Raw genomic sequence first — 17,045 nt, 5'->3', positions numbered from 1 at the left:
TCGCCATTCCTACTTCATATGTGGTCAGACTGCATATATGCGTCTGCCTCTAGATTGGGATGGTACCTGTTACATCGCATTCCTTTTGCCACCTGTTTTCCTAGCTCCCCCTGATTATTATCGAGATGTTCATTTAGTACACAATAGAGAGCGAAGAGATCTCCCAGTTGTCGATTATACTGAGACGGCATGGGACAAGTATGTAGATTTCAATAAAGGTATCTTTCCCTATATAGGTACAATATCAAATAGTAAGCTGATACGCAGACTCACCAAGACTCTTGAAGCTGTAGTAAACGAGACTATAGCCGCCCTAGGCAATCTGACAGAGGAACAATCAGTGATGAGAATTGTTGTTCTCCAGAATCGTCTTGTCCTTGACGTCATCCTGGCCGATAGGGGCGGAGCTTGCAGGGTCATCGGATCCAGCTGCTGCATATTCATACCAGAAAATTCGCCATCTGTATATAAAGCTATAACACGCCTTCATAAGATTGTAAGCCAGATACACGAGAATCCAGGCACTTGGACGTGGTCCGGGTGGTTTTGGAGTGTGATATCAGCCTGGGGATGGAGAGTTCTATCCTTCCTAGGTATTGGCCTTCTTATGCTCTTCAGTTGTTGTCTATGCCTGCAATGTGGACCAGCGATTTGTGGTCTGTGTGCCACATCGTGTATTCCACATCAAGGTTTTCGTTCAAGATCCCGGAAGAAGAAAGAAGAAGAAATGATGCTCCATGAGCAAATCGATGGAATAATGAAGATTGATGTCTCGTGAAGGGCAAGAAGGGGACAAGGAGGGAATGTGGAAATGTGGATTTTCCTGATCAGTTATGTCCCCTATCTTGGACCCCAACGGTTCTATATGCATGTTACAAGTACATGTATGTTCCCTCCAGTTCCAGTTTCTAAGACGCAAACATATGTGTGTCTACCGTCAACATGTTCTCTGTCAGATCCGCCATCAATGGGCTGGATATTTAATTCCTAAGTATGAAAGGCCACCGACTTTATATGGCTAAGTTACTTCATTTTTACAGTTCAGGCAAGTAGGCCCGATTCTGTCCTCAAAGCCTTTCCCTGCTCTCTGTCTCTGACAGCTTCAGCTTGAGCTCGCATCTGTATCCATGAACTTTGTCCTACTCCCTGTGCAGCTAACGGTGCCTGCCTCGGCCAGTTTTCGCCTGTCTGCCAAGAAGTTGTATTTCACCTTCGAATTATCTATTTTGCTCTCCAGCCGATGCATTCCTGTCCAGTGATTTAGGTAAACATTTCCTTTAGCTCACAAGCAGAGGACTCAGCCTTTCCGTCCTCCTGCAAGTGATTCATAGCCCTGTTGCCATGGAAAGTTTTCTGCCCCTCGCATCTCATATAGACACTTAGACGCTTGTACACGCACACAGTCAGTATAGAATAGATTCTGTCCGAGAGTCCTTCCTTGTGGATAACATAGTTCTTTAAACATAGGATGTTAGATATGATTTGGGATTAGGATGACTTGACCCCAGACTTCTCGTCTCCACATGTAGAGCTAAATGTCAAGTCCCCTTCACCCCCTAGTTGCACGTCAATTACACGTCATGCTGCCGCGCGCGCATCTATGCCAAGTATTATCTTATAGATCCACCTATGTCTGATAATTCTAACCAATCATGTTTCTTTTATTCCTTATTACGCCTAGTTTCGATTATGTCACTGTCACGTCACTTTTCTTATCAAATGTTACGCCTTCTACATTCGTTTCATTGTAATGTACTTATTATAAAAATACATGTCTGTTAATGAATTATTGTACTTCACTTCCTGAACCTTCGTGGTGACGGAACCTGAGGGCCGCGACTCGAGTCGGCCATTTTGAATGGAATAAAGCCCATTAGAAAACCTCTTATACCACGGATTCTGCCTCTTGTTATTTTGAGCTATTTACTTTAATTTAAGATTCCGCATGAAATTCAGTCCGGTAATATTTATTTTATTTACCACAGAGCGCTGAGTTCGGCGTGCTTCCAGCTCTCCGGGAAGGTAGCGGTGTCGAAGGAGGTGTTGATGATGTCCCGCAGGTGGGGTGCGATGACAGCGTCGGCCTTGTTGAAGACGTGGTGAGGGCAGGGGTCGGTAGGAGATCCGGAGTGGATGGAGTTCATCGTGCGGACGGTGTCTGCGGTGCTGATCGGGGTCCAGGCGCGGAGGGTGGTGGTGGGGGGCGGTGGTTCGGTCGTGGCGTGCGTCGGTTGAGTGCTGAAGCTGTTGTGTATGTCCGCGATCTTGTTGTGGAAGTAGGAGGCGAGGGAGTTGCAGAGGTCTTGTGAAGGGGTGATGTCGTTGTTACCAGCGTTGGGGTTGGAGAGCTCTTTGACGATGTTGAAGAGTTCCTTGCTGTTGTGTGCGTTGTTGTCCAGTCGTTCCTTGAATGCGGTTTTCTTGGTGGCGTGGATGAGTTGGTGGTGTTTTCGGGTGGCGAGCTTGAGGGCAGTCATGTTGTCCGGTGTTGGGTCTCTGCGCCAGGTTCTCTCGAGGGCTCAGCAGTTCTTCTTGGAGCTCTTGAGTTCGTCGGTGAACCATGGGGCTTTCTTGCTACCGGGTCTGCTAGTCGGGGTCTTCAGAGGGGCGAGGTCGTCTGCGCAGTCGCTGATCCACTTCGTGAGGTTGGTGGCCGCTTGGCTGGGGTTCGTTGCGCTGGTGGGTGGGTTCTTGCTCAGGGCGGTCGCGAGCTGGTCGGCTGTGATCTTGTTCCAGCTTCTGCGTGCAACCTGTTGCTGGTGGATCGTGGTCCTTCTGAAGCTGAAGTGGACGCAGCTGTGGTCCGTCCAGTGGAGTCCGGTGGCGTGGCTGAAGGCGATGTGCTTGCTGGATGAGAAGACGGGGTCGAGTGTGTGTCCGGCGTAGTGGGTGGGGGTGGTGACCAGCTGCTTAAATCCGAGGTTGGCGAGGTTGTCCAGCAGGGTGGTGGTGTTGCGGTCGTTGTTGTTCTCCAGGTGGAAGTTGAGGTCCCCGAGGAGGATGTAGTCAGCGGAGGGGAGGGCGTGCGGGCTGATGAAGTCGGCGATGTCTTCGCCAACTACAGACTGTGTTGCTTCCAGAGATCCACGTGTATTTTTGTTACTGTTTCTTCCTTTATGCAGATAGTGCTTAGACACCCTTGCAGATAGTGAAACCATCACAGAACTCTCTCTACTAGTTTTATTTCTACTCCTGTAGTGATTGCTCAGCTCTCCCAGATGCCCCTTTATTCATCCACCACTGACCTTTGCAGGTAATTCTGCCCTCATGCTGCTAACACTCCCTTCACCTGTTTTGTTTCTTACCCCCTCTAGAGACAGTCCTACCATCACAGAAGACATTACTGCTATTCCTGTACTGACAGTGCTGTTCTGACAAGCAATGCTTGTTCATTGCTGCTACTGAATAGAAAGTGCTGTATGATGAGACATAACATGCATTTTATACACCCAACTCACCTCCACCATACGGTGTGCTACTCTCACAGACCCCTCTTACCCCCTTACCTCTCTTTCTCATGTTAAAGAGTTGCTGTTCTTACAATCCCCTCCTTACTTTTTATTCATCCTTGCCCCATAGTGGGCCATGCTCTTACAGACCACTTGCCCCTTACCGGGTTGTCTGTGTGACTGATGGAACTTGCACTCGCTGACTCCATGCAGGGATCCCCGAAGTAGAAGTTACAAAGATAAACAGACACCTCAGATGAAGAGCTGTGGAGAGAGAAACAGAGAATCATACACAAATTATGTCCTATAGTGACACAAGCAGGACTGAACAGACAGTGGCAAAATGGCTGGGGCTGATCACATTTTCCCAGGCCTCCACCGCCTACCTGTGGTCCATCCCAAACTAGGTACTTTATGGACAGGCATTGCACTTACTGATGCTCTGGTATGCTTTCTCTTCAACAAAAAACCTTGGGCATTTATGTTTTTCTTTCTCATTTATGTGTCTTTATTTGTTAGATGATTTCCCATTTGTCGTCACAAATATTGAAATAAGCTCTTGTGTTTAAAACACACCATAACATGCTTTATTAGTGATACCCCCATGCATTTTGGGCCTGTATCTCTTCTTCTTCGGGGGATGTAAATCCAAAAGGATTTGTGTGGAATAAAATGGACATTTGTAATGATGGCTTCTGCATGTACATTATATTTATAGTCAATATCATTAATGAAATCCAAGTAATCTGCTGTGCGTGTTTATACAAGGGATCTTATGTAGACATATACACAAACACAGGAGCAATAATAAGTGTATCAGAGAATGCCTTTCCATCTGTATAAGATATAGGATTCAAGAGTCCAAGAAAGGCAAAAATAGATGTATGTCAATCTATATGTAGGTACCAAAGTGTGCTTGTTCAACAAGTAGTTCTGTTTGTGAACACAAGAGACAGACCTGAAAAAAGACTAAACAAACAAGCAAATTTCAAGGACTAAAGTACACAATGATATTACATGTAGGGATGGTTGTAAACACAGAAATATGAGTATTTAAGGATATGCCACTTTTTTTAGGCTTAAAGCAAATTTTTTCAGTTGTTTTTGAACATTTAACTTATCATTATTATTAGTCCGATTTGTAACGTGCATGGCTGCCCCAGCAACGAGGCGTCCCAGCACGACCCCAACCAAGACCAACGTCCCGGAGACAGAAGCAGGATAAAAGCTAGACAGATATAGATTTAACCGAGCCAGAAAAGAGCCAGGTTTTTATGGCTTTGCGAAAAGCCAAGTGCTTCTGAATTACTCTGATAGAAACAGGCAATGAGTTCCAGAGTTTGGCGGCTAAGTTCCAAAAGGAACGGCCGCCTGCTCTGGCTTTGAAGACACGAGGGGTACAGACCAGGGCGCAACCAGCCGATCTCAAAAGGCGTTGTGGAGCGTACAGCTTGAGTAAGTTGGACAAGCCCACAGGGGCCTGACCAGACAAGATTTTGTGCCCCACACATAAAGCCTTAAACTGGATGTGTTTTTCTACAGGCAGCCAGTGTAGCTTAGGGAGCAGATAGGCCACTGAGCTAGACTTTGGGAGTGCTACCAGCAGCCGCGCAGCAGCATTCTGGACCCTCTACAGACGCTTGATACTGGCATTATTAGCGCCCAAATATAGGACATTACCATAGTCCAGCCTGGACAGAATCAGGGCCTGAACTATGGTTTGTCGCACTCATAAGATCCATTGTTGTATGAACACGCACAAGAAATCACTTGGTGTTCATTCATGGTATGTTTTATTCCGCAGATGACTTCTGGCATTTAAGCTCATTGAAGAAGAGCTCTAGGCTCAATATGTATTGGGGTATCGCTCATGAAGTGTGCCATGATGTTAAACTGAACAGCTGAATGTAGTATTTGTGAGCACGAACTGGAAATCATCTAGCAAATTAGGAAATATAACTTAGAAACAACAACATAAACACCCAAGATTCTTTATTAAGGAGAAATCACTCCAAAGCACCAGTAAATGGGGTGCCAGGTCAGATGTTACTCTAGTTTGGGGTGAAGTACAGGATGGCTGTAGTTATGCACATCTATGACCAGTGATGTGCGGCTGTGACGTGTTACAGTTTAGGAACACATATGAAGTGTAAAACAACGGAATTGATTCAGGGTGTGCTTGAATAGGGAAGAATGGTTTCTTTGAAGAATTGTCTGTGTAATTGTAGCCTTCCTCTGTGGTCTGCTTAAGGCCCTGAATTCACACTTACTTTAGCTCCAGTGTCAGTGTTGTATTCAGTGGGGTAAACTTGCTGATGGGGATCCTGTAGGTGAAATTTCCAGACCTGCAGAGAATGAGGAGATAACAAGCTTGATTACTGGGGGATCAATGCTGAGAATATGCCAAATCAGAACATAAAAGTCACATTCAATTAAATAGAAATAGTGCTAAGTCCCACAATACATGCATGACAAAAGCTGAAACTGAGAACCAAAGCATCCAAATCAATAAAAAATCAACACCTGTAACACTGACATGTTCTTAAGAAGTAAAGAATGAATTGACACAAAGGTACAACATATCACAAGTATGAGGTCACTATTGAGAAACAGCCACCAAAACCCCCAAAGAATCACCAGTAATCTGGATAGTCTACTATCATGGGGAAATGTAAAACTCTAAAGAGTCATTGCAAAGACACAACTTATGAATGCAGCAAACAATCTCGATATGAAGAAACTGTAATCTGAACATAATGCCAGAATGCAACCCATGAGCCCGAAAAAACAAAATGATGCCAAATAAACAAATGCTGAATCTAATAATCAAACTTTATCAAGAAAACAGTCCTAAAGTGCAAAAAATTGATTGACCTGCAAAGAATCAACAAATGCACTTCATAATGAGCATCACTGCAGGGAAAACACTACGATGCGAAACATCACAATCACCATAAAGCAAAAACCCAGGAAATCATCTATCAAATTTACTATGAATAAGCATTCTTTGAGACCAACCTCCACACTCAGTGCCAGCTATGAGCCCCAAAAGCTAAACTCTATTGAAGGAAACTCAACACCCGACCATAACTGTCAAACCTGCAGTTAGAGAACATGTAAGTGTAAACAGCAAATTTGTCATTTGTTCAACAAAAATCCCAAACAAGCAATTAGTGCAACAGTACCCAGTAGAGTGGAGCAGTTCCTATCCATCAAACTCACAGAAGGAAGGCGATATTTGAGCTTAATAAACCCACTACAAGAAGCCACCACATGTTACAATTCATCAAACTGAAAGAAAGATGACAAAACTTTAACTAAGCAATCAAACTCAAATTGAGGAAATAGACTAAGCTCAAAAATCAAACACATAGTAAAGCAGCAAACACTGACTTCATCAACCTAACTGATCAAGAAAAGAGCCACAGAGACTCACGGTAATCCAGTGAAGATCAAGCAAACAATCTATGGTCCTAGCAATTTCCCTGAGTGTGCAAAACTCACCTGCATCTATCATTGCTGGCACAGTATTTGTCTGTGATAGGAATATTTTTCTCCAGGACACGGATGGAACTGAGAGAAGAATCTGTCTCTGTAAAACAATAGTCCACAACTAAGAGGAGATCAGAAAAAAGGAACAGAACTGAAAGGGTGGATGAAAAGGACATAACCGAAAGAAAAGAACTCAAAGAACTAAACCAAAAATGGATAAATCTTCAGTGGAACCATTATTAGGTTTTGCCTAAGGCAGCGCATGTGCTGTCTGATTTGAGATATATTCTTATCTTATAGTAGGCTTACAGCCTACTCATTGCTTACCATTTGTTGACTTAATTGTCATTCTCATTTGCTTGCATCTTATTCAATAGCTTATGTGGGCTTTACTTCCTCCTAGTGAGTTTGGCCATCCCATGGAGCATGGATGCATTACTGTGTCCTTCCACTGCAGATTTTCTTTTTAGTTAAGCACTCTACAAGAGTGCATGTGTTTCTCAGCGCTCTCTATTTACACCATGCTCTGTTTTGCTTTCTTCTGTCTTGCCCTTGGTCAAACTTCATCTGGTGAAGCATTGCTCTAACCATACAGTTATCATCCACCAGTGCTGCATTACTTTAAATTTGCATTGCCCCCTATGATGCTGCAACCCACTCCATTGTTGCTTGCGCTCTCTCACCTGTATTGCTTCCCTCCATTGCTTCCACACCCCACTGCTTAAAAAAAAAACTTTCACATGTTTTTTCCTTTTCAGTTACTGATCCAATTTCGAATGGAACTAAAAAGTAAACCAAACTCAGGCATGTCATTTGATAGGTGCGTGCATGCGCGTGCACACCCCTACAAAACGATGCACGTGGCACAGCATCAGGGATGCTGTGCAGCAGAGCTAATAACCACCAGCTAAGCCAATAGGCCCCAAAGGCAGGGCCCTATTGACTTTGCCAATGGTGTTATCAAAGCACCCAGGAATGTAACAATTTGCATGGTTGGAAAGTAATATTTCTCTCCTGATTGCAGCATACACCTACTTCTGTCATTGCATTTCAATTCTGCTCCGAAGCATCGTTTCTATGTCATTGCTTAGAATATAACTCTACCCGTGCCACACAATTCTAACTTTGAACACCCGGACAGTAATAGTAACACAAAAAATGTGATTGCTGCATCCTAACCCTCTGCACAGAAACCCATGCACAGCTTTGAAAATTGATATGCTCCCTCCCAATTAGCATCTCTAAGTTTTTAGACCCTAGACGAAAGAATCTACCTAATTTTGTAACTATTTACATGCTGTACACACTGGTATTTACTGGCATGTGAACTTTTTCTTAAGAGGGAACACCCAAATGTCAGACATTGTCTGGATTTCCTATTAGAATACTTAAATTCTGAATTCCTGGGATGTTACTCACCGTTATGGTCTGTGATTGTGGTCTGTGGCTGTTCAGGCGTGGACTGGTCAATACTGCGTCTTGCTCGTGGCTCTGGTCCTGGGAGGCTGTTTGGGGAGTGCGAGAAATTAGGGGTGTGCTTTGTCTTCCCTTGCATGTTGGTGTATGGTGGCTGGGGGCTGGCACGGAGGCCCCCAAAGACCAGCCCACCATTAAGGTTCTTGAAAGAATTTGGTTGGGACTGCTTTTCCATTGGCCTAGATTTAGGTTTCATGCGGTTTCTGCTGACTGGTGGAGGAATGGATGACTTGCTGAGCCCTGGAAGGGAAAATTAAGGCAAAATAAATGAAGGCATTTCAGGTAAACCTCCACTATAGACATTTCCAAGGGATCGCTGGGCAAAAATCTACAGAAGCGCATACCCAACCCCACATAGAACACCTGCAGTCCCACCCACTCTGACCTCCTGAAACCACACCTGTGGAAAGAGGGACAGAAACAATGTAATCCAGGGCTCCTCAAATGACTCAAACAGAGCGCATAAAAAGGCTACCAGCCAGTGAACCTAGAGCCATAACATAACACGTGTATTTGTAAAGCACATGTTCACCCAGAAAGGTATTTTGGCACTGGATTTACAGATGTTTATTGTTTCCCAACTCAATAGTATTCATTTTATTGATCAAAGAAAGATGAAAGGCTGAGTGGATCCTCAGTGATTTGAACCTGTGACCATGAGGGCAAACACAGGCCTCTACGGTGGACACATTAGTCCACTAAGCCACCAGACCCAGCTAGTCACATCTACCACGACTCTATAGACCCACTTGCACACAATTCTTTTTAACCTTGGTATACTCAGAAATCTCAGGGGCACAGTGCTGCAAAGAAGTAGATACACTTCTACAGTTACTTTGAACTCCAGACACATTTTTACTTATAGTTCATAAACGTATTTGTTATAATGAAGATTGTCTCGTAGACAGGTCACATAGAACAAGTTGTAGGTTTATTTGTTAAGTTACAAAGTCCAGGTAATGCCCATATAAAGCCCCACCAGGAGCAGCCTCCCTGCTGCTCAGCCCATCTCTTCCAACTGCCATCTCCTCCCAGTCCCACACACTCAACATTCCAAGTGACATCATTCATGGCTGAGCAGCAAGGGACAGAACAGTAATAAGGAAGATGCACCAACCAACAACAATAGGTTATAGCAGTATTTCCATAGAGACCTCTCAAACACGCTTTTACCCAGAGCTTCCAAAAACTCTCCCACTCATAGCTCCCAGACACACACCTTCACCCATATTTTACAGACCCACCTCCACACACTCTCCCACAAGGCACCCTTCCAGCCAAGCCCCCAAGGGCACTTCTGGTGATAAACAGACACACTTCTGCCCTAAACTCCCAGATGCATCTTTTTCAGAGATCCCAGTCACACTTTCCCCAAGGCCTCGCCTAAATCCTACAAATGGTCTCCAATGCAGAGAACACTGACACACTGCTGCCTAAAGTTGCTAGGCACCCATGTTTCCAAAGCACACAGTCCTATCTGCACCCAGTGCTCCCAGACACACTTTAAAATGTAGCGTTCTAGAGATAATTCATCCCAATGATTATGGGCACGGTTCCACCCAGAGCCACTGCAGGAACCGGAGCTCCTCCTTTCCAGTCTGGTGTTAGTAGGTTTGTAGAAATGCATTTTCCTAAACTACAAATACCTAAAGGAACATGCATGCAGTAAATGGGACAACATGTATCCGGTGTTATGGTGCTCTGGTACAGTGAAAGGGAGGTGCGACCACTAAACAAACAACAAAAAATGCAACCAGTAAAGGAAATGTTAACTTAAATGTACTTGAGTGTATGAGATGACCTTCACAAGGAACTGTGCGTGCAGTAGTGTGTGAATTACAATGTATGAGGCTGCATGAGAACAAAGTTCTTATTTGTTCCCATGGAGCATCATACTTTGTAGTTCACAACTCTGTAGGCCAAAGTAATTGCCTCAATGGATGCCGCCTTCCATGACAGGTCTTCAATGTCACCTTTGTGCTTGCCTCAAAGATTGGCCCCACCACCTTTGCCAGAATGCTTAATTGTCTTTTTTGCCCTATACAAAATGTGTTACTTTATAATTCGTGGGCTGAGGTGGAATGCACTTCCTGGAGGACTTATATGGGCCACAAGGTTGCTAAAGGCAGCCTCTTCGACAGATAAGCTAGCCCTGTTTGTGGTGGTGTCATAACTGGCAATCGTGAATCAAGAACCACGTGAGTTGGGCTGACAGGGTATCTGTCACTGCCAGTGTGACGATGAACATTGCAATCCACCTGTGGGATCATTGGTACAAATGTCGAAGGTAAGTCTATCAAAAGATACTCCCTAGAATCCCTTTTGCGGGTGTGAAGGCATAAAGAAAGGGCATTTCCTGTTTCTCTTTTTGAAAATAACCCCAACTTCCACAAGTGCTTTGCACACATTATTCACATTTCTTTTCCACTCGAGCTCTTTACAGATACTGACGTTTATGTCGTTCCACTAAAAGTCTTGCCTTTTCTGCATACTTATTAGCTTTGAGGATTTGTTCTCCTTGTGCCCAGGGCCCAGTGCTGCAGTGTCTGGGTTTTCCGGAACAGCAATTCAAATGTAGCTGAACCCATTTCAGAATGAAGTACACTGTGGTTAGATGATCGTTAGGTAATATTCAGGACTTGATTGCCGCCATCACTTTTCCCAATTATAACACAATTACTATTTTTTTTTTAAATACCTTAATCGCCATTTATATATATCACATAGTCATCATTTTACATGCAGATATTGGAGGAGTCACTTATTCCCCCGGTCCTCCTTTACAATCATAATAATACATAGATTGATCATATCATTTTTACTCTTTGCAGTTATCTGTCCGTGCATAACAAGGACACCGACAATGGATAGCACACATTCCCTCCCACTTATTTGCCCAGTGGTACCTCCTAACACAATTCTTTGCTAACACAATTCTGTTTTAGTTACATCTCTGCCAGGATCAATTTCCCTTGCACCATCCTTGCTTCTATGCATGGGCCCCGTCCTCTGAAGGAGGCATCTGCAGGTCTCCTTCTCTGAGGCAGACAATCATCGATTCTCCCCTAATGCTGGTGACATGAAGTGACCATTTGAGACACTTACGATTCGGTGGGACTGAGGCTCGTCTTTCTTCACAGCTCTTACACCTATCATATAAATACAGTGTTCTCATTGGCATCTTGTCCGATCCCACTACTAGTAATACCCAAAGAATCCCAAGGGACACTACAGGAACAAGCAACAACCAGCTGGTACAGGCTACTACAGCACCGGCGATAAGAGACGCCGGGGAAAAGCCTTGGCAAAATCCTGCTCGCAGGAACCAGGAACCAAGAACTTCAAACATTGAAAGCAGAGGGAATAAGGACCACAGCCACAAAATATTTAATGAAAACATCAGAGAGTCCGATGAAAACTGAAAGCTTTCTCCACCCATACCAGGTGGGCATCGGCAGCTGAGAACAGCGGCTGAACTAGACCCAACCTCCAGGGGTGGGGGGGGGGGGGGGGGGGGGGGCTAACACGTCCTGCAAGTGCTGCAGGTCAAGAATTTCAAGCAATCCGGGCAGGGGTATCTTTATAGCCAATATGACGGAAAGAAGTTCCAAACGTTGCAGTTTAAACACATTGGACAAATACAATCTGATTATGATTGAAAGTTTGGAGTCCATGGTTACTCCTAGATTCCTAACTAGTATTGAGTCATTTCGTAGGGGCCTGGTTGCTAAAGTCTTATTCTTCATGGGTGGTGTTTGCCCCCAAACCGGTTTTCCCTGTGGGCATGTAGCCCACAGGTAGCCTCATCTCTTGGGTGGGCTACAAAGCTTCTAGTCGCTGTGGAAGGGTCACAACATTTTGAGTGTGGCTATAATAGTGCCACACTTTGAAGGAAACACGTCAATAGGAACCATTGGCTAGTGCCCGAATGGTCCCCCCGGGGCACTTTCCTTGGATAAATATGGCCCTCTTGGCACCCTGCTTGCCAGACCGCTCTTGAAGTGAAGAAAGGCTTAAAGAATGACTGCCCTGCTGCTCTCGAAACTGCACACAGAGAGGCTGTACCGTCGGAAGGACTGCACCTGCTGCACTTTGGGCTAGTGAAGTTTGAACTGTAGCTGAGGCTCCTGACCTGGGGAAAAGTTGATTCCCGGCTTCATCTCACTTCAGTGACTCCAAGGACCGGGTGGCTGATCCCCTGGAGCCAGCTCCAGTGATACAAGAGCTGACAGGGCCCAAACAGACAAGTTGGTAGCCACAGCAGAAGTTTTGCATCTACCTGTCGCCGTATGCAAAAATGGACAAATCCATGATAGCCAAAGTTTGCACCCATGCCTGCTGAGATAAGCAGAAATGCCAGTACCAGAATCCAAAGAAACGCCCTTGCATAATTGAGAATGACTGAAGTAAGTGTGAAACATGAACATTCTGCCCACAAAAACCTTTGCCCGCTCGGCCCTCACATGGGTCATTTTTTCTGCCATGTTATCCCACAAGATAATTCTGCCATGAAATGCATTTCTATAATTGCAAAGACGGTTTTAGGCTTGCAATTCATCACATAATACATTATGTTCACATTTTGTACTATTTAACTCCTTCGCTGCGGCGCTAATTCCGCCGCGGCGCCGGGGGGGGGGGGGGTGCGGGGTGAGCGCGGGGCCACCATGCTCGTCACGGAACCACGCCGTCATGAGTCACGGGTGAGCTGTGCTCATGACGGTGTGGTTCCGTCACGACTCCGCCCACTCGTTATTTCGCCCGCACAGGCGGGGAATCAGTTCCGCGTGGGCGGAGCGGCTACAGCATGACGGAATCACGCCGTCATGAGCACACGCCGCCCGTGGCTCATGACGGCGCGGTTCTGTCATGCGCATGGAAGGGGTTAATAAATAAGGTCATATGATGCTCTTTCTGTAAACTTTGTGAAAAACAACTTGCACAGCTCTGAACCTAACACTAGATGGCATGAGTATGCAGATCATGTGTATCCACAGCCACATATGCCACCAAACACTTTGTGACATATTTAAAATGAAGTGACAAAGTGCAGCGTTAGCCTCCCTGGCTTAACGCCGCACTACGCCACTTCAGAAACTCAGGGCCCCACCATATTTACAACAATATGGTGCAGCCTTGCCTTTCCCACTGCGCTGGCGCTAAACTTAGCATCATAGCACCAACACAGGCACCCTTGCACCATAGTGCATGGGTGCCTGCATTGAAGGGAAGATTGTTTATATGCAGGAGGGTTCCCTTCCTGCACATAAACAGTCTTTAAATGACGTTTTGTAACTTTTATGTGTGCTGCTTAATGCAGCACACAGAATTTGCAAAGTGTCCTTTTTAGGTCTCGCTTGAGCCAGCGCTTTAGCCCTGCTCTGGCGAGAGCTTTAGTAAGCGGGATTTGGAAGTGCAGACTAGTGGCTTTTCAGGCCTCCAAATTCAGTGCATGTGCGCCGGGCGCGCGCACCATTTGTCAGCCTGCCTGATCACTTTCGCGGCCGCTTTGATGTTCTCAGTGAGCCGCGCGGCCACTGAGAACATCAAAGCGGCCGCGAAAGTGCTCACCATTTGCCACCCCCTCCCTTATCCCACTTCCTGCTTGTTAATTGAGCCAGCGTGACATGGCCGTGCCTTTCTTTTATTTGCCTTTCTCATGCCTACTGCTGTAAGCAGGACAGGCTCTTCCGCAACTTTTTCTTAAAAAATTGCCTCAATGGCGGACACGCTTTTATTTGCTGTTAATTGCGATCTTGCGATCAGCGAAGGCAAACACGGGGCAGTGACACGCACGGAATATTGGCAGCACTGACCAGATATAGGCATTGGAAACACCGTAATAATATCAAATACAAAATGGCGTTATGGATATTCAGGCAGAAAATACCCACATATTCAAGAGTATAGAAAATTACAGGATAAAAATATGTTTTGTTTGCACGTGAATGCACAACATTTAAACATACGCTTTTCCAGAGCGCGTGCCGTTTGCCCGAGTATACCAGTACTCACACCTCCCCCTTTACTGTCACCAGTTGAAGTCTGCTGACTAATTTCTTGACATGTGATTTAACTGTTTTTTTTATAAAAAGCACTCGTGCTCGCTGTGCCCATGTTGTCCGGCATTGTGCTTGGAGTTGCATGCACAGAAGGCCTTCCTTACACAACTGGGGAAACAGTGGTTTGTAGAACTTCCCCAAATCTAGGCACGTCCAAGTCTAATTATCGGTAGTCCACGTCCAAGGGGTTGTTTCTCATTATATGTAACAATGATTTTCTTCTTTAGTTCAAAGTCAGTTCAAGAGAAGCGTCTTTCTCGGGCTTTTGTGCTTGCGCCCCAGCTTGCTGGAGCCGGTTTTCTTTTGAACAGACACAGTGCCACCTAGTGTATGTTATGTGAACTCGTCAAAAGTTCAGAAATGTTTCGGTGGGCGATTCAGGAACTGAAACAAGGACCTAACCGGCCTTCGCACACAGAGTTTGCCTCTCTTCCTTTCAAAGAAATGCACACACACACACACGTGCCGTCCTGACTTAATCTTCATTAGAAAAGGACATCAAACACACCCGGCTCTACCACTCTCCATCACACATGGGTGCTCCCACCACGCACCCTCATAAACACTCGGGCCACTTCTCAATCAAACGTTTCTCCTTTTTGCTTACAGGTTCTCCCTCTCACTACACATAATTGTATGCTGTGTCGACTGTACATCTCTGCCATTGTGTCTATATATACACACACACACACACACACACAACCAACCACAAACACAACCACACACACACACAACCACACACACAACTACACAAACAAACACAACCACACACACAACCACACACACACAACCACACACACAACCACATACACACACACACAACACCCACACACAACCACAAACAGTTTTTTGGGCTGTCAGCATAAATACACTGTCACCAAACACTATGAACACCTCGGGAAAGTTTGTGAAGTCACCCCCAACTTTGAAACCACTTGCTGTTTCAGAGTGTGTACTGTACACATGGCAATACCTTGACACAGCAGACTGTTGCAAGGAATGCTTTGAGCCTCGGAGGCTGACAGACCTCAGTCTGTGCATTAGTTCACCCCGTCTTGGTGCTGCATGATAACAGGGTGCCCACTGTCCAGCATGAAGTGAGACATTGTGATCAGGGCTGGAGATGCTATTTAGCAATCTGCTTAGAACATTGTGTTTCATTTATGGCATTAAACATAAAGGAGCACTGGCAACGCTGATAAAATGGATTTAATTTTGAGTTGTGACTAAATCTTTAAAAAAGCCTGCAGTACTGAAACAAGCATTTGCAATGCAATAGGTCTCGCATTTGCAAAAGTTTAAGCTATTGGCATTGTTCATGACAATGCCTTTTTCAATCTATTTTATAAAATAAAAACACATAAATAAATGTCATTATCATTTACAAAGCCAATAGCTAGTGTTGCATTATTATTAGCAATGCCAACTGCTCACACTTTTATAATGCCAGACCTATTGCATTGCAAATGCTTGTTTTAGATTGTTTATATGCAGGAAGTGTCACCTTACTGCACATAAACAATCAATGTTAATTTGCTGTTTCTATGTGTGCTGCACAACACAGCACACATGGAAGCAGAAAAAATGAGGAGAAATAAAGCATTTCTCCTCGCTTTGCCTGATTAAGACCAGGTTTTCCCTGGTCTTAATTTTGGCGCTGCCTCCTATTTACGCCACCCTTGTAAATAGGGGACAGCATCAAAATCAACGGTGTTCAGGTGGAATGGCCACTGCAACACCCATTGCCCTCCCCTTTCACACTACGTACACAGTGAAAGGGTGCCTTATTTATAAGGCAGCGTCAAGCCACATTAAGTAGCTTAACGCTGCCTTGGAAATAGGGCAAAGCCCTTAAGTAATGATGTTAATATTAATTGTTTTATATTTTTTGTAAATTATAACAGTTATGCAAATATGTAATGTGTTTGAAGAGAAGTACTTTACCTACTGTTGCTTAGACTGGAGTGAGAATAGTAATTCTAACCCCTTCAAAGTCCTATGCTTTCCCTACTGTTGCACAGAAGTCAGTGGGAATGCTAAATCTTACCTCTCCAACTCCAACAATTTCCCTACTGTTGCTTATACTGGAGTTGGAATAGTATTTTTAACGCCTAATAAATCTAAAGATTTCCTGACTGTTGCACAGATTGGAGTGGCAATAGTAAATTTTACGCCTCTGAAGTCCAAGGCTTTCCCTACTGTTGAACAGACTGGAGTGGAAATAGTAAATCTTACCCCTCCAAAGTCCAACGCTTTCCCTACTGTTGCTGAGAATGGAGTGGGAATAGTAATTTTAATCCCCTTAAAGTCTGAAGCTTTCCTTACTGTTGCACAGACTGGAGTGGGAATAGTAAATCTTATCCCTCCGAAGTCTAATGTTTTCCCAACTGTTTCTTAGACTAGAGGGGTTATAGTTTTTTACCACTCCAAAGTCCAACCTTTCTTTACTGTTGCACAGACTGGAGTAGGAATAGTAAATTTTACCCATCCGAAGTCCAACGCTTTACCTACTGTTGCACAGATTGGAGTGGAAATACTGTTTGGAGTGGGAATAATATATTTAACC

At 44.8% G+C, this 17,045-nt stretch overlaps 1 protein-coding gene across 2 annotated transcripts in view; it reads right to left on the bottom strand.

Annotated features, from left to right (window-relative positions):
• The window catches only part of MYRF (myelin regulatory factor), a 449,420-nt gene that overhangs the window by 34,266 nt on the left and 398,109 nt on the right, over positions 1-17,045 (bottom strand). For both annotated transcript variants that reach the window (XM_085648540.1, XM_085648541.1), the window contains 4 exons: positions 8,361-8,657; positions 6,954-7,041; positions 5,720-5,794; positions 3,614-3,713 (listed from right to left, as the gene is read on the bottom strand). In XM_085648540.1, coding sequence (XP_085504666.1) covers positions 3,614-3,713; positions 5,720-5,794; positions 6,954-7,041; positions 8,361-8,657 — 560 coding nt within the window. The remainder of the gene's footprint in view (positions 1-3,613; positions 3,714-5,719; positions 5,795-6,953; positions 7,042-8,360; positions 8,658-17,045) is intronic.

Source organism: Triturus cristatus, chromosome 3_2 (genome assembly GCF_964204655.1).
Source record: "Triturus cristatus chromosome 3_2, aTriCri1.1, whole genome shotgun sequence".
NCBI classification, from domain to species: domain Eukaryota; kingdom Metazoa; phylum Chordata; class Amphibia; order Caudata; family Salamandridae; genus Triturus; species Triturus cristatus.
Note: the sequence above shows the minus strand (reverse complement) of the source record. Positions and strands in the feature narration are given on the sequence as shown.